The 18,817-nt window shown below is 41.0% G+C and overlaps 1 protein-coding gene across 2 annotated transcripts in view; it reads left to right on the top strand.

Moving 5' to 3' along the window:
- The window catches only part of ALG14 (ALG14 UDP-N-acetylglucosaminyltransferase subunit), a 104,009-nt gene extending 85,968 nt beyond the window's left edge, over positions 1-18,041 (top strand). The window contains exon 3 of one of the 2 annotated variants that reach the window (XM_033092319.1): positions 17,170-18,041. In XM_033092319.1, the coding sequence (XP_032948210.1) occupies positions 17,170-17,400 (231 nt within the window). In that variant the 3' untranslated portion in view covers positions 17,401-18,041. The remainder of the gene's footprint in view (positions 1-17,169) is intronic. The other variant, XM_033092318.1, reaches the window with a different exon arrangement.
- Positions 18,042-18,817: the final 776 nt, after the last annotated feature.

Raw genomic sequence — 18,817 nt, 5'->3', positions numbered from 1 at the left:
CTCTCACACTTAAGAGCTTTCATCTGCAGTGGGTGTAGCATGTCAGAGCATTCTTTGTGTGCCACTCCAGTGAGGGGGGAAGAAGACTAAGCCTGGCCTTTAAACAGTGAAAAAAAGCTGCTTGGAAGGCAAAGACGACCCTGTTTTTATATGGTGTTTGTGAACACACATCCTGAATTCTACCAGATACTCTTAAAAAGCAACTATATTAGCTCTGTCAGAACAGGGTCCCCGCTGAGTTCATTCATGGCTGCCTGCCAAACAGCTCCCCCTCTTTTGTGACTGGAGGAGGGTAAAGAGAAGGGGTAGTAGACGCTGTCCTTCAGTTTCACTTTTGCCTGCAAGAGGAATCTTGGCATCTTCTGGCTCCCCAAACTGTTTTCAACCTGGGTGTTTTATTTCTTAGTGCCTGAAGGCTACAGGCACGCAGGTCGGCTCCCACTTTTTATCATCTTGATATGAGACAGAAAATCAGTTTAGGGTATTTTCATGGCAAGTGATATACTCCTGTTCTTTTATCTGTCTCCCCTGTGCTTTGTTTGAACATATGTTTATTTCCAGTCCCTGCAGCCTTTCATCCTAGGATTTTGATGTTCATTCTTTCTTCCCCTGCCTCCTTCCCATCCCTCAACCCCCTGAATCCCTGTTGGGCCTTCATCCTCCTCTTGGTCCCCAGTTCCTTTTCTGTACATCCTGCTGCATGCTCAGCCGCTGGCCTTTCTCCTCCCCTATCTGTTACCTACACTGCTGGTGCCACCTCCTCTACTTCTCCACATCCTCCAGGTCCCTCCTCCTCACGTACCTCGAGGGCTCAGTCAGTATTGGCCTTTAAATAGCACACATGCTAATCTTGTCCCTAGCCACTGTTGTAGACAAATAGATCATCAGCTACGTTCTTAGGCATACATTCATTTTTAAGGTGAATTATGCCTACACCCACCAGTGTTTCCAGTTTCTGGCAGCCATACCGATACATGAATTGAAGCCTAGAAATATAGAACATTCTACAAGAAGGACTGAAGTGGAATTTTCTGTCAGACATAGATGCAAGTCGTTTACTCTCTTGCTTTTTAGCTATGTGGCCTTGGACAAATTCATTTATTCATTTAACAAATATTTACATACTGTCTAAAATATGCCTTGTATTTGGCTTTTGGGGAGCCACTTACAATCCCTCTTTCTCTCTCTCTTTTATGTTCACAGCCAACTGAGAAATAAGACCTAGAAATCTAATTATTAGCTTTATCAACTGATAAACATCAGATTGGAAGCTTTTGTATGCAGCCACCGTGGGCTTACTAATACTTCTCCCCTAAATCAGCCGGTAGGCCTGCCTCTGTCTCTACTCTGCACACAATTCACGGTTCAGACAGTAAATGCATGTTGAAGACAGACAAACTGAAAAAAAGGATGAAAAGCTCATGGGGCCTGGCCAGGCTGAGCATCCTCAGTCTGTTTCTCCTGTGCTCACTGGATGGGCAGGTGGCTTTTCCTCCCTGGGGAAGGGCAGAGGGAGAGGCTGAGAAGAGACTCTACACTTCCTTCCTGGGACCTGGAAATTCCCTTCCCTGCAGGAATACTGGAGGGTTGAGTATCTCCCCTTAACTCTAAGGATTATATTTAACCAGCAATTACCACAGTAAAAATAAATAAATATTGCTGGTGTGAACAAAATCATCTGAAAATGGAATTAACAATGTAGAAGGGCCCTAAATTGGAGTCGGGAGGCCATTAGGGAAGTCCGACTCATGCACACCCACAATCCAGATGAGATAGGAACTTTTGGACTTTCCTGCTTACGGTAGAAGCACATCCTGGAACTTTGCCTCCCTGTTTATTTTGTTACAACTTGTGGTTTTTTGCCTTAATAAGCTCTGGCTTTGTATATCTTCCATGGAGCACATTTCAGGTTTTCCCCAGAATCTGTGTCCCCCAGATTTGAATTCTTTAAGACACCAAAATAAACTTTTGTTTCACTTTGCAGCCTCAGTTCAACACTAGTTTATTTCCTCACCTGTAAAATATGGATAGTTATACCTATCTTTCATTGTGGCTGTGGAGACTAAAATGAAATGAGATGCTATTACAAAGATTCTGAGTACCTGTTAACTGTCCTTTGATGGGGACCAGCCTGAAATAGGATTGGTCATTCAGTAGCCTGATAAGTCTCTGTTGCCCTCTCTTTCTCTTCTCTTTCTAAACCCCAATTTGGTCATTCTTCCCCTCCTCACTCACTTAAAAAAAAAAAAAAAAGTGGGAACACTGGTCCTAAAGCCTTTGATTTCCAGTAAGCGTGGGTTGAACTAACCCACACTGACCAAATCTTGTCTAATTCTGGCTTGTGTTACAGAACTCATTAGTCTGTGCAAAGGAAGCATTTGGAACAATTAAGCCTACTTGAGAACTACAAAACCAGTTGTACCTGAAGGATCAATGAAGTACAATATATGGCTACAAACAGCAATTATTACATGAGAAATAGATGTCTTAATTCCTCACGTTTATTGCTGTTGTATTGTATTAACTTGTTAATAAAATACACGTTTATTGTATTAACTTGAATGATACTCATGAGTTTCTCTATTACCATAGAAAATAATTCAGATAAGCCTTGAAACCATATGCTGAAGAAAAGCAGTATAGATAATAGTGTGCTTTAGGAAAGAGCTTTTAATTCAGGGTATTTGGACTGTTTGTTTGTTTTAGCATTTTTTATTTTTCGTTATTTTACCTTTTTTTTTAACTTTCTGTGACTTTTTTTTTAAAGACATCAGGAAACCATTGACAATAAGTGATAACATGATCAGATTTGTATTTTAGGGGAAAGTCACACTATAACAGCACTATGGAGAGTAAAACTGAGGAGGAGGAGGAGGGGGTGGGGGAGGCTAGAAAAACAGGTAGGAGGCTTTGGGGGAACCCGTGAGAGGGAGATGGCCACACCAGGTAGTGTAGATCAAGAGCAGGACCCAGATTTAAGAGGCTTTAGGAGTAGACTTGGCAGGATTTGGCTGTGAGAAGGGGGAAAAAAAGAAATATATCAGATAAGGAGACTGTTTTCTAAAGTTAAAATAATACGATTTCAAATGGCAGTGCTGCCAGAGACCCTGCTCCCCAGGAGAATTAGTAGGTTAGCAAGGGGAATCCAGCCAGCCTGGGAAAGAGAATTGGAGCCACAGGAGAGATGGACTTGGGCCAGTAAGAGGGCTGGACCAGTCCCCAAGAAGGGAACTGGAGAGAGAACCCCCAGCAAGTTAAAGCTGCAGGTATGGTACAACACAGAGATTTGCCTTCCACTGACTGGAATGAGAGAAAGAGAAAGTGAGAGGAGGAAAAGGGCAGAAAAAGAAGTTAGTCGATGTGTTGGGGACATTTGGGGGCCTCATGCTTTCAAGGATGCCAGGATGTCATAGACTCTCCTGCTTCATTCAGTGAAGCACATGGAGCCTTAGTTCAGTTTTTCAAAAAAAAAAAAATTTAGCAAAAGTACTTCATTGGATATTAGCTAGATGTTTTTTATATTGTGGATTATATATTTTCTTTGGGTTTTATAAATTACATTCTTCTTTTACCTTAAATTGCCTGGATGGAGGAAATTTAAGACTTGAGATAGGCGCTATCCTTGTAGTCCATTTTTATAGGATGATACTAGAACTTTTAGATTTTAAAACAAGGACCTATGAACAGGAAACAAGAAAAGATCAGTGAGTACTCCTGCAAGGTAGAAGGGGAAGGGCAAAGAAAGGAGGATGACTTTACGGCTTTAGAAAAGTCTATGGTGTTCTTCTGTCACCCTTTTATGTCTATGAGGTATGACAAGTTCGCAAACTCATCTTAGAAAGTGCTACCTACCTCATTGCTGAATATCACTATGGTCACCTTTGAAGTACTCCCCTTGGGAAGCTGTGCACGATGCCAGCACCTCGTTCACCCTTCAAAGCAATTTTGGAACTCTTTTTTTCTGGAATGTCCATCAGAGCTGTCGTCATATTGCCCTTGATGTCCTGAATGTCATCAAAATGTCTTCTTTTCAATATTATCTCTCTCTTTGGGTATAGAAGACATTGGAAGCCAGATCAGGTGAGTAGGGAGGGTGTTCCAATACAGTTATTTATTTACTGGCTAAAAACTCCCTCACAGACAGTGCAGTGTGAGCTGATGCATTGTCGTGATGCAAGAGCCATGAATTGTTGGGGAAAAGTTCAGGTTGTTTTTGTCTTTTTCATGCAGCCTTTTCAGCACTTCCAGTTAATAAACTTGGTTAATTGTTTGTCCATTTGGTACAAATTCATAATGAATAATCCCTCTGATATCAAAAAAGGTTAGCAACACCATTGCAACAAGTTCGCGAACTTAATTGTCAGGCCTGGTATATATTGTCTGAGGTTTTTGTTAATTGGACATAGTACTACTCTGTGCCCTTCATATTCTCTGTGCCAATAATTCTCTGTGCCAAGCGGAGAATTATTGGGCTTATCAATGGTAAACATACACTTTAAGTTTTATAAGTGATTACATAAAACAATGAAAAACTATTTTTTCTATTTGTTTAAAGACTAAAGCTTTTCCCTCTATTTCATAGTTTTTAAAGACTTTCAGTATTGAAGCAGAGAGTTTTTAACTGATGACATGTTACAGAAGGTTATTGTTTATATTTGTAGAGGCAATGTACAAAACCGTTGTTTTATCTGAAGTATTTTGTGGTGTTAAACTGACTAGAGATCCAACAGTGAATCAGCAATTTCTGCTGGCTCCCCAAAGACTTTTGTTGTGCACCCATTTTGTGCCAAGCGCATGAAAGGGTCAGAATGCAATGCCACGTTTCTAGATTGTAGGCCCACTGATGGCTTTTTCACCTTCCCAGACCCTGTACCAAGAAATAATGCCTCACAGGTGTTAACTCATTTAATCCTCACAACAATCCTGTAAGTTAGTTACCTGCCATATTATTCCCACTTTGCAGATAAGAAAACTGGAGCATAAGGAAGAAAAGCAACTTGGCCAAAGTCTGATGGCTGCTAAGCGGCAGAGACAGGTTTCATACCCAAGTAGCTTGAGACTGCCAGCATCCATACTCTAATCATTGCATTGTGCTACCAGTCTCAGGACATAACTATTGAATTCATGAATAAATTTCCTAATAAAGTCATACAGATGAGATAACCCAGAGTGATGGGCTAGTGGTAGTTATTAGAATTACAACATGGATTTTAACATACTTCATAATAACAACAAATTTAAAGTTTGTGTCTGTCACATGTGTGAGTGTCTTGCTCCAGTTCCCCTCCAGAATTCTCCATTGCCACCATTTCCCCCAGCCAAAAGGAGCCTGGTTTTGGTTTCAGACCCAGCTCTCTGTTTCAAAGACTCAAATCACTGTGGGCTGGCAGGAGGCTGAATGGAGCGACACAGCCAGTGGGAGTGTTAGTCATGAACAACAATAGACGAGTGGCATTAAAGGCTGCTCAGCACTTACTCTCCCAGGAAACGCTCTGTCAGACTCAGGAAGTGTGATTTAATCCTGGTTAAGATAATTCCATTTTATGCCCTAGAATAGTCTGTTCCTCTAACAGAATTTTATTTTCGATCTTGCCCTAGGAAGCCCTACCAATAAATAATGTGATGTACATTATTTGTCCAGTTAGCTGAACTACACAAAATAGGGATTTATTCTTCTGCCATCCCACCTCCTTTTCCCTTAAAAGACTCTTAAAAGAGGACCTGAGAACCTGATGCCCCAACAGAAAATGCCTGGCTGGTGGCCCAGCAGTGCCCTCAGCAGGGGTTAGAGGAGGAGGGAAGACTAATTCAGTCAAAAGAGTTACTGTTGATCTTGAAAGAACATCAGCGTACAGATGACAAGGATTCTGCTTCCCCTTCAGCTCTAAGACCCATCTTTTCATATTCGTTGTGAGGCAGCCCTAGGCAGAGAGACAGAAAAACAGCAAATATGCACGAGGGACTTGCTAAGTTCTGAGTGGTTTGCAGACTTTACCTCACTTAATCTTCACTGTAACACTACCGTGTTTCCCCGAAAATAAGACCTAACCAGAAAATAAGCTCTAGCATGATTTTTCAGGATGACATCCCCTGAACATAAGCCCTAATGCGTCTTTTGGAGCAAAAGTTAATATAAGACCCAGTCTTATTTTCGGGGAAAACATGGTTGCAGGAAGCACTACTTAAATCCCTGTTTTACAGATGAGGAAACTGAGGCACAGAGAGGTGAAATAATTAGCCAAAGGTCACACAGGTAGGAAGTGGTGGAGTCAGGATTTTCTCCCAGATAGTCTGGCCCCAGAGTCCATGCTCTCACTACTCCCCTTTCCTCTATCAGTGCCTCAATTACCCTATCTTATTTAGACAGGAACTGTTATTTCAAGTAATAGAGGGCTTCATATTTGAATTAAAAAACCTGGAGGTTTGGCTGAGAATTTCTTATTTAGTAATATTTGACTCTTGGTCAGGCAAGATGTTTCCCAGATTACCTGCTAGATCGAAACCTGTTACCCCACCCTTAAGACAATCTGGCAGAGAAGTCACTCTGGTGCTACTGACAGACTGAGCCCCACTGTTGAGGCTCTTCTTGTCCAGCCTTCCCCCCTACTCCCCCCAAAGACGCAGTTTGTAATGCCAGGCAGCAAACCACTCCCCACATCCTCAGAGATGCTTCTTGAGCATGGGTGGGATGGGAAACCTTGGCAGCTAAGATAACTGTGAGTGGCAGAGAATGTGCTGCCTGGCCGCCCGCCACCTCCCTATTAATGTCCCTTTCTGTCCTCCCACCCCTCAGGTGCCTTCTCTCTATCCTGTCCTTAGTCTCAGAATGCTGTCAACTAATCCTTTCTAAAGCATTAACAAATAATAAAGGAGCTAATTTCTAGTCCTTAAGATAAGGCTCTTCCCAGGGATACTTGCTTTCTAAGAGATGACTCTAAATCTAGCCAACTGAGGAAGGGGCATCCTGGCTGAGCTCCTCAATTTCGGGCAGTTCTCCCTGCTACTGGGAACCTCAGGCTCACTGAAAAGCACCTTCACATGAGTTCGCTGGGCTGCTTGTCCCCAAAGTGGTTTTGAGCAGGATGAGAGGAGTGGCCTTTGATGGGTCACCAGTACCCACTTCTCCTTTTCCCTGCTTCTTTCTCCCTTAGCACACACACCCCTTTTGCAGGAATGAATCCAAGTGTGGTGCCATGTCTGAAGATAGCCAGCCCCTTTACTATACTATAGAGCAGAGCTTTACAAGCTCTAGTTTGTACCAGAATCATCGAGGAGCTTGTTTAAAATGCGTATTCCGGGCCCTGGACCCAGAGGTTCTGATTTAGGATCTACATTTTTTTTTTTTATTTTAAGTTTTGCCTTTCCCAGAATATCAGAGTTGGAATCCTAATTGTATGTAGCCTTTTTTTTCTTTTTAATTTTACTGGGGAGTATTGGGGAACAGTGTGTTTCTCCAGGGTCCATCAGCTCCAAGTCATTGTCCTTCAATCTATTTGTGGAGGGTGCAGCTCAGCTCCAAGTCCAGTCGCCGTTTTCAATCTTTAGTTGCAGGGGGTGCAGCCCACCATCCCATGCGGGAATTGAACCGGCAACCTTGTTGTTGAGAGATCGCGCTCTAACCAACTGAGCCATCTGGCTGCCCTTCTGGAAGCTCAGCAGCAGCTCGTTGTCTTCAATCTAGTTGTGGAGGGCGCAGCTCATTGGCCCATGTGGGAATCGAACCAGCAGCCCTGTTATTCAGAGCTCGCTCTCTAACCAACTGAGCCATCAGGCCTCCCCAAGAGTACATTTTTGACAAGTACTCCCGAGTAAATGTGATGTGGAAGCCTGAGAAACACTAGCATAGAGTCACTTTGCTAGTTGCTAGTATAAAGGAGATCGTCTGAATGAACCTGGGATAAACTTATTGCTTCTCTCAGGTCCTATCAATGTTCCTGTCTTTGGAGTTGTAATAGGAGGGAGTCATTAGTGCAGCCAAACATCTTTAACAAAACTCAGATAAGCTTGAAGGCAATAAAATCCTCAAAAAAATCACCCTGATTTTGACAAGCAGTATCTTCTGCTTCTCTGAGTCACTGATGGAGTCAGGTGCACCAAAGCTAGGATTCTGATAAATGTGTGGTGAACAACTTTTAAACAGCTAAGTGCACACAGGGAAGCACATGTTCTTTGGAGAACCCTGACAGCTTAGTCAAGGTGGAAGCCAAGCTTGGCTCCAGAGTTCCATGTTCTTTAACCACAACAAGATACAAGTACTTAATGCATCTCAGTTTGTTGAATTCTATCTTCTTGCCTCTGTTTCTTTGTCTTTCTTTGAGAATATGGGTCTGTCTCTTATTCTTCTTATAAAGTATGTCCTTTTATGTATCCTTTTGACTCAGAATTAAGGAATCAGATAATCCTCTATAAAAATTCTTCAGCTTTTTTTTGTACTGCAGAATTATCTGTGCATAAATTAAGGAAAGCTGCCAATTAGTTGTCAATTCAGCAATCAGAAACTATACATAGGTCCATGTAAAAAAAATTAGAGAAGGATCACCTGGAAAAGACCACGTAATCTACTTAAGAGGGCCTTGACAGTCAGAGTTATGTAATTGCTTTGAATTCAAGCCAGTTTTTCCTGTTTAGAAAGGATATTCTCATTTTTTTAATGTTAACCATTTCCCCCATTTTATCTGCTGAAAAGTTTTTCTAATCCATCTTAGTCCAATGGCATGTTATATAGCCTGCCACTGATTTCTCTATTAAAGCTGTAATATTAATAACAATTGCCAGAATTTCACCTCAGTTAAACTCTCTATGTCATATCTGCCCTGGAGCCTGCCTTGCTTTCAGCCAACTCCCAACTAATGCTGGATCTGGTCGCAGGTACAGGACAGTGCCAGACCAGGAATGGACAGCAGAGCCCCAGATTCATCTTCTGCAAGCTGGGTTTGAGTCTCAACTGTGTGAGCTCACATAGGTCACTTAATTTCTCTGTGCCTTCATCCCCTTGCCTAAAAAATAAGGATAACAATGTCCACCTAGAGGACTGTTTATTATAAGGTTTAAGTGAGGTGCTTATGCAAAATGCCACATTTGGGTTCTGTGCCTGGCAAGTCGTAGCTGCCCTGTAAATATCAAGGTCTCTCCCTTCCTCCTCCAGCTAAGGGAAAAAGGTTGAACCACATGACTCAGAGGCTGCATCTAGCTCTGTAATCTGTGCCTCTGAGAGAGCCGCTGAGTACAGGGTGTGGGGAAAACAAAAGGGAAAACTACCGGATTACTAGGATTCAGAGACCTCCGTGAAAACATTTCAGAAGGTTGAAAATACAATGAAAACAATAAAAAACCAAAAAGGCAGGAAATCGTCACCTTGACCGTTTGGTTCAGAGAACAGGAAAACTGAAAGATTCAGTTTCGTCAGCTGAATGTAGAAGCAGCCAGGAAGGTTAGGAAAACAACGTGTGGTTAGCCTGACCATGATCTTTACTGATGATGCAAAGCAGCCATGGCTTACCCATTCAGAAAAAAAAAATAAGTTTTAATTATCTATGTATTTTTTTTTATGATGGAATATCGGAGCAAAGAAATGAAATGCCAACTCTGCGTGGCACCGACAACCTCTGAGCTCTTTTGCCTGCTCTGCACTTAAACCGGAGGAGTAACCAAACCGTATGGAGTCTGGGGTCTGTAGGATCTTTCTAACATGCACTAAAACTACAATTGGGTATCACTGAGTTGTGGAGGGAACATTGGAGCCTGATGTCTGTGTGTCTCCACCCCCTGCTTACCATCACTGTGGCTCAGGCCCAAATCAGAATGGTCACAAGAAAGTGGGAAGTCTGGTTTCCCACACAAGGGCAAAATAGCCAGCTCTTGTTTTGAAATGAACAAGATCAGGCTTATTTGTCACGTTATGGCCATTGACATTGAAGGCCATTTGGCCACTGGCTAGTACGCTACAGAGGCTCAGCAGATCCAGAGCAGGGAAGCTAGAAAATCCTCCAGTCATCCACCATTTGTGGACATCCAGAAAACACTGCTCCTGGAAGTCAGATTCCTTCTGTCCTTTTTTTACATAAGTGTCACTTGGCATGGATCACACAGGGCAAAAAAGATGACTAGACAATAAAGACACCAAAACAGTGGGTTGGGTTATTCTTATAAGGTACCCTCTGAAGCAGAGGTTAAATCATGCCAGGTTAGTGCCATGCCTGTGACAGAGTAAGGGACAAGCCTGGTGCCACCCAGTACTCTTAAGAGTTTGAAAAGTGCCTCAAGTGTACTACTTCACTTTTAGAAGGATTATAATATTAATAGTAGCTACCATTTATTGAATTTTTACTATGGGCCAATGACTATGTTAAATGCTTTACATCTATTATTTAATCCCACAGCAACACTATTAAGGAGATACTGATTTCCCCATGTTATATTTGTTTCTGGTTGGATTACCATTCCCCACTCCTGACGTTGTCTCCCTTATCACTACAAGAAGGAGAATACATTAGCACCGGTAATGCACCTGCCCCAGGACCGTCAGGACCAGTCTCCTCTTGCACTACATCTGTGTTGACATCATTCACAAGAAGTTCAAACCTCCGCGACAAAGTTTCACCTGGACAGAACAGCTCTGTTAAATTATCAAGTTCCCACTTCCCTCTAACCTCCCAGACCGTTTCATTGGCTCTCAGTAACCTAGTCCACAGAATAGACACCATCCTCTTTCCTGCCTGTGCTCTAACTGATGGCCGGTTTACCTGAAACCCCTGCATGTCGTCAGGTATGTGCTCGAGTCACCTCCTCCCAGCTCTTCTTTGACCTCCTTGTCTTCCTGATCCCTTATCCTGCTTTATATTCTGTGTTCATATTGTTCTATATCTATTATGTTCAGGAATGTAAACTTTGTGAGCACAGGGACTTCCGACTTTTGTTCACTAATACATCCTTAAAACCCAGAACAGTACCTGGCATATTATCTTTGCTCAATAAATATTTCCTGAATCAATGAACCAGTTCATGACAGAGGAAACTGAGACATGGACTGGTTAGGTGATTTGTCCCTGGTGACCTTGCTGTCAAGCAGCCAGCCCAGCTCTGTGTGATTGCAAAGCCCTGGCCTATGAACCATGTTGTTTCCCCTTTTGATGGATTATATGAATGCAACATGAGCAAAAATCTTCTGGCTGAACTGGAGTACTCAGTGTTGGGGTGTCCGTACATGGAACTTATCAAATGCACAAGACCTACAGGATCAAAGTGAACTGTTTTTTATTTGATTACTTCAGGAACAGTTTTGGGGGGTTTTCTGTTTTGTTTTGTTTTAGTTGTCACCAAGCAAAATACAAGTAAGTGGCATTTGAGGAGCCAGCAGTAAATTCAGTATTTGTACAATATGCATGCATTAACCTATATAAAAACAATTTATAACTTGCTTTTTCATATGGCTTAAAGGAAGATGAAAGCTATGTCTGGGTAAAGAGCGGTAGGGAAGTGGCTCAGTGACTATGGCATGTTCATGCAATGAAACACCTATGTAGAAACATGGAATGGAAGTAGTGATACAATTGGAAAAGTAGACCTCAAAAAGCTGTCTACACATTGATGACAACTCTGGAAATTCTCTGTGTGTTAGCAATAAAATTGTATGAGACCTTGAGGATCATAAACAGTTGGTGATTGCAGTGTATAAGATTTATTTGGTTATTTCATATTGGGCTTGATATTTAGCTATTTCTGTTTAATTCTTATTACTCAAATGATTAAATAGACATAAAAAAAAAAGAAGAAATACAGTGTACCATATGTGAGCCAAGCACATACGTCAGCGCATCTGCGGCTCATCCTTTTCCTTCCTGCTGTCCGCCTCCCCTGATGGCTGGCATCCAGCGCTGCGTTCCTCACACTTCCCCCAGCCTTCGGGGGGTGGAGGGGTGGATCTAACCTGTGCTATTACGGACCACCTGCCCTCCACCTGCACTTTCTTCCTTACCCTTGGTTACCCTCAGATGCTTCTCCATTCAGTTTTCTGAGGCTTTCGTCCCACTATTGTCGCCCTCCTCTATTGAATGAGGCCTTTTGTGTACCCTTTCCATTCACTGCAGCCCTCACCGGGCTCTTTTTCCTGCATAGTCCTCATCCATATTTCACTTCATCTGCTTCCTGGACTCACTGTCCAGTACTGTTTTCCCTGCCTGAGGAAATCCTATGACTGTTCCTTCTCTAACTCTGCATTTGCTGTTCTTAAAGTCTTTGTTCTTCCCTTATCAGTTAGGGTTCTTGGTAACAAACCATACAAATCCACTCTGGCTGGCTGAAACGGAGAAAGAATTTAGTGAAAAGCTATTGACAGCTCTCAGAATTACCGGGAAAGCTAACGAAGTAGGGTTAGAAGACAGGGAAGGACAAGGTGGGAGTTGAGCAGCTAGAAACATGGCCAAAATTCCACGGCCACAGAACAGTTTGGGGGAACGCTGCTGCTACCACTACTGGACATTGAACACTGCAGCTGGCACCACTAGTACGGGATGGTGCCGGTGGCACCTTTCCCACTGAAGATTCTCCTTTTGCCTTGCTTCTCTGCATCATAGCTCCTGGTCAGATCTAGACAGAATATTCTGGCCAAGTCACTGGCCTAGTCACTAACCGCAAAGGGGACCTAGAAAGGAATATCTCACTTGTGCTGTGAGAGATGGGCTCTGCCTGCTGCCACAACTCATACAGTGGGAAATCACTCAGATAGATTCCAGGCAGGAACAAAAAAACAAAAGACCACATGGCCCATCCCCAATTCATGACACTTGTTTTATTAAACTTTCTACAACTTCCTTAAGTCCTTGAAGCTGTTTCTTTTAACCTCTCACTCAGCAAGAACTCTGGAACACAGTTCAATGCAAAACTAAAACCTTGGAGGTCAAAGATTTATATACAAAGATGTTCATAATAGCATGATTTAGAATAGCAAAAAAAAAAAGAGTCAGCCTAAATTTCCAACAATAAGGAATGAATTATGAGATGAATTATGAGATACCTATGGGATTAAATATATGCAGTCATTAAAAATCATGAATTTTAAAAAACTTTACAACACACAAAAATATAACTAAAAAGAACTTTATAATATTTATATATAAGTTCTCACAATTATGTACATGCATATATGAACATGTCTTCTGGTAAAATATAATGTATATATATATAAAGACGTACATTGGAAGAGTATACACCAAAATGTTAACAGATTGATGGAAAGATTACTTTTTTCTTAATGCTTTTCTGGAGTTCTCACATTGAGCTGAAAAGTTAATGATAATAGTTAAAAGAAAATCCACTGAGAGCAAAGTTTTGTCCTTTGTCATGTTCTCAGAAAGTACATTTTTTTCCCAAATCAATCTTAAACTAAATACTCTGAATTCTTACTTTTTTCTCCTGATGTTGAAAGAACTCACCCTTTTCTATATAATCAGTTCTTCCCTAACCACCCGTTTGTTCCCACTGATCTTTATGTTCACATTCTATAAACCTTTTCCCAGCCCTGTTTAGCTCATCCAGCTCCTACCTGAGCTCCTCTCCCCTACGTGTTCACTCATTCCTTGCCCTGTATTTTAGCTCAAAGATTCACTGAAGTAGCCATCTTTGAGGTTTCCATTACTCCTCACCAAATCTGAAGATTTCTTCTCCACCTCTGTCTTTGCAGCTTTGTTGACTGCAAGAGACATTACTGATTATTTCATCATCTTTTACACACTTTGGAGCATAGGTTAAGTTAGAGTGCCTTGTGGCTTTCTTCTTTCTCTAAAATAAAAAAGTGCATTCTTACGCACCTTACTTGACTTTGCTCCCTCTTAAGCCTACAACCAAGCTCTTCTTCTTCCTGTGACTCCTGACTGTTCCTACACATCAGGGTTTGCTCTCTTCCTCATATCCCCATTAACCTGTCTACGTAGTGGAGCCAGTGTCCTATAAACAGAAGTTCTGATCTTGACAGAACAGGTGACCTCCACAGAGGCGACCTGCCCAAACCAGCTCTGCTTTGACAGTGGACTCCAGCTCTGCATCTTCCTCCATGGGCCCTAGCAGCTCAGTGGAGGGCCCCCAACCTTCCCTGGGGCCCTGTTACTACAGTTCATGAACTCTCTCCAGCCTCCACCTCTATCTCCACTAGCAAGAACTTGTCCAATACTCTGGTCTTCAGGCCAGTGCCTCAGAGTTGGACTCTGCTTCTCTGTCCAGTCTCTTCAGGTTGCAGCCCTAATTGGACTCTCCATCTGGCTTTCAGTCTCACCTTCACATGCTCTCTCTTGGATTACCCTCCACTTCATGGTCTCTGACCTTCAAACCAACCGAGATCTTGGCCCATATTCTGTGTATAGGGTTCTTACTAGGTTAGGAGCTGAATTCAGATGACCTAAGTGAAGTGTTTTTTCATAAATGCCGGTGTTATACTTTAGCCAACAGGACTTGACCTATGGGATTAAATATATGCAGTGACCCAATTCTATAGAACAACAACCATCTTATAACTATTCTTGATCCTTGATTTTGCTCATCTACCTTCATGACTTCATATTTATGTTAGCCCTGACCTGTTTTTTCTGTTTTCTAGACTCATAACTTATATTATCTGTAGTACATCTCTTGGACTTCCTGCTATCAGAAAAGTTTATTGATTGATTTTTAATCCACCCAATAGGCATGTATTGAACACCTACCAGTTGGCACTACAGGTGGTCAGTCAGAGAGACTAGTCAGAGAGTTAGACAAAATAAAGGGCTGTATCAGTTAAGGATGTTTTTATTGCTAGTGACAGAAACCCCGATTCAAACTGGTTTAAGCAAAAATGTAATGTATTCCCTCACATACCTCACAAGTCCAGGATTAGATCTGGTTTCCTTCAGGCACAGCTGGATTCATGTATCTTAAATGCTGCCTTTGCGATCTGGCCTGTCTTCATCTCTCAGCTCTACCCTGTTTTTTTCTGTGATGGCTTTATTCTCAAGCTCTCCACATGGTAGCAAGATAGATGTTAATAGTACCAGGCCCATGTCCTCCTAGATTCCGATACAGCAGAGAAAGTGCCGCACTCCCAGCAGCCACAACAAATGTCCCACTTCGTCTGTGGTTTCTGAATGGATTATGTGTTCTTCCGTGAACAAATGACTTTTGCCCTGGAATTTGATGCTTTGACGGGTCACACTGGAGTCATATGTCCTCTACTTATAGTTGGGTATGGAGTCAACTCTACGCCAGCACTTAAGCTCAGAGTGAGGGATACAGTTGTTCCCCTGAGGAAAAGGCAAATTGATGTGGGATGGTAAAAAAATTTTTTAAAAACTGTCAGTTACAGCCATAATGTTTATGATAAGAATGTATGATAGAGTTACAAACAGGGTTGAGTCTGGCAAAGGGAGCATTTGACTCCATGTACAACAGGGAAAAAAGGATTCTCTTATCTCTTGCTCTTTCACTACTTCCTTTCCTTCCTTTTCCTTTTCAGCATAATTTAGTGAGTGACTATTTTGTTCCAGGTACAGAGTATAGATTGTCCTAGAAGTTTACTCTGCCCATAAGGAGCTTACAAAGTAGTGAAGAAGAAAGATAGTAAGGGCAATACACCCACATTTATTGAGAATTTTTATTTTAAGAAATAGAAATATGCCCAGAAATAATTCCTTGCTTATATGGTCACTTAATCTATGACAAAGGAGGCAAGGATATACAATGGGGTAAAGACAGTCTCTTTAGTAAATGGTGTTGGGAAAACTGGACAGATACATGAAAAAAAAAACAAGAAATTGGACCACTTTTTTATACCATATACAAAAATAAAATAGATTAAAGACTTAAATATAAGACCTGAAACCATAAAACTCCTAGAAGAAAATGTAGGCAATAAACTCTGACATCACTCTTAGCAACTTTTTTTTTCTGGGTATATGAAGATAACAAAACAATTTTTTGAACAGTGAAGGAAACCATCAACAAAACAAAAAACCAGCCTACTGAATGGGAGAAGATATTTGGCAGTGATGCATCCAATAAGGGGTTCATATCCAAAATATATAAGGAACTCATACAACACCAAAAAAAAATCCAATTAAAAAATGGGCAGAGGACCTAAATAAGCATTTCTCCAAAGAGGAAATATAGATGGTCAACAAACATATGGAAAGATGCCCACATCATTAACCATCAGGGAAATGCAAATTAAAACCACAATGAAATATCACCTCATACCTGTCAGAATGGCTGTTATCAATAAATCAACAACTGCTGGTGAGGATGTGGAGAAAAGGGAACCCTCATGCACTGTTGGTGGGAATGTAAATTAAGGCAGCCACTAAGGAAAACAGTATGGCGTTTCCTCAAAAAATTAAAAATAGAGCTGCCATACAATCCAGGAATTGCACTTCTTGGTATTTATCCAAAGAAAACAAAAACAGTAATTCAAAAAGATATATGCACCCTATGTTCATTGCAGCATTACTAGTGATAGCCAATCTATGGAAGTAGTCTAGATGTCCGTCAGTAGATGAATGGATAAAGAGGTTGTGGTACATAGATACAATAGAATATTATTCAGCAATGGAAAAGAATACATCTTGGCATTTGCAGCCACATGGATGGACTTTGAGGCCATTATGCTGAGTGAAATAAGTCAGAGAAAGACTAATACCATATAATTTCACTTATATGTGAAATCTAAAAAAAAAAAAAATGAATAAATAAAACAAAATAAACCTATAGATAACAGAGAACAAGTTGATGGTTGCTACAGGGACAGAGGTTGGGGCGATGGGAATAAAAATCAACAAGAACAAGCTGGTACCTGAGAAGACAATCATAGCTGATTTTATCTGTTTTCTATATATTTGTGTGACATTTAAGATCCACAAAGTAGTCAGAGAAGAGCAACACACACACGTCTAGTGAAAGCTGGCTGAGCACGAGGCACTGTACTTACACCTTCTGTAACACAGGGAAGGCTGCCCAGGCCCACAGGAATTAAGTGATTTGCCCCAGTCACAGAGTTGGAGAGCAGGAGAGCCAACAACATAGGGAATAATTCAAGACTTAGAACAAAAAAACAAAAAACAAAAATCCCCTCTAAAATGTGATTGTTTTTAGTGCCAGATGCCTCATTTATTCTGTATTTTCATTTGACCTTCAACTTTTTTTTTTTTTAAGGTGTTGTGTAACGGACCAGGAACATGTGTTCCTATCTGTGTATCTGCCCTTCTCCTTGGGATACTAGGAATAAAGAAAGTGATCATTGTCTACGTGGAAAGCATCTGCCGAGTAGAACATTTATCCCTGTCCGGAAAGATTCTCTTTCACCTCTCCGATTACTTCATTGTTCAGTGGCCGACTCTTAAGGAGAAATATCCCAAATCTGTGTACCTTGGGCGAATTGTTTAATGAATGACAATTTACTTCTTTAGAATTCTGCAGTTAACAATATTTATTGTAAGTGGGGAGAAAAACCACGTTTCTTGTAAAGGCTTATCAAAGTCCTGAGGATTGTTGGTAGTCAAGAATAAAATATGTAAATAACCCAGTGAAATAACTTTAAAATAAACATTAATAAACCATGAAGTATTTATGCCTCTGTGCACCAAATTTGTATATAAAAGTATCTATCACTGCCTGCAAGTTATATTCTGACTTGTTTTAGTTATATTTTTCTAGAACTAAATACAGGATCTGTATGATTGGTAAAATTTCCTGGGTGTTTTTTTTTTTTTCTTCAGTATTCTGCAATGTAAAAAGAAAAAGAAAGGTGTTTCTTAGTTTTTGTTCTAATACACAGACTTTATTTCCTATGTGGAAGCAGGGAAATCCCTAGTGAGTCCTTTCAGCATAAAGGAAACAGTTATATTAAATTGGCTTCATGACAATTTACACTCCACATATTTCCAAAACCTTGAGGATAAACCAGTGTCTTTTTTAATTCTTCAGTTTTGCTTTGTGAGTAGTTGGCCTTAATCTAGACTATCTTTTTAAAATCTCTTGTTTAATTGTTAAATTAAAAGGTAACCATTGCCATATTAATAACGTGATTCTCTTTATCAGGTATCAAACTCTAAAAACAAGTTTGAGACATTTAGGCTTGGTAGAGCATATATTTACTAAACCTTTTACTAAGTACTTGCTGTATGCCCCGGTATCCTTCTAAGCACTTTTCAAATATTTACTCATTTAAACCTAATAACAACTCGTTGAATTAAGGACTGTTTTTATCCCCATTTTACAGATGCCTTGTCCAAGATTACATGACTAGTAAGTGGCAAAGCCAGGATTCAAGCTCAGGCAGCCTAGCGTGAGAGGAAAGCCAGTTTCGTGGGCATGTGGCATGTGGGGACCCACATTTAGGAGAACCCTACACTTTCTTTAATATTCTGCTGTCACTCTCTTGAGTTTAACATATTTTGAACCAGGGACCTCACACATCATTTAGCTGATCCTGCTTGAGCACCTGTGCTCCTAATGATGCCATGTCAACTACAACAGAAGGACAACACCTAGTGCAGGACCTGGCCCAGGTAGCTCCTCAGTAAACAGGAAGTCCATGCCCCTCCCTCGAAGCTCTGCTCCTTTAACAAGGCAACAAACAGTGAAAAGACCTCTTGCAGTATTTGCATTTTTAATTTTCTCCTCTTAAATCTTTTTTATAAGTATGATATAAATCTAATAAGGAAATGGGAAGATATTAATGAAGAGATTGATTTTTAATGAAAAGAGCCATGGTCACGCAAGATGATGTAAAATTAAAATGCTGAGGCTGATCTAGGCTTTCTTGTTCTTTTAGAAATCTTCTCTGAATAAAGTAAGCACA

This window comes from Rhinolophus ferrumequinum, chromosome 22, assembly GCF_004115265.2.
Source record: "Rhinolophus ferrumequinum isolate MPI-CBG mRhiFer1 chromosome 22, mRhiFer1_v1.p, whole genome shotgun sequence".
NCBI lineage: Eukaryota > Metazoa > Chordata > Mammalia > Chiroptera > Rhinolophidae > Rhinolophus > Rhinolophus ferrumequinum.
The sequence above is the reverse complement of the archived record's forward strand: the minus strand, read 5'-3'. Positions and strand labels throughout refer to the sequence as shown.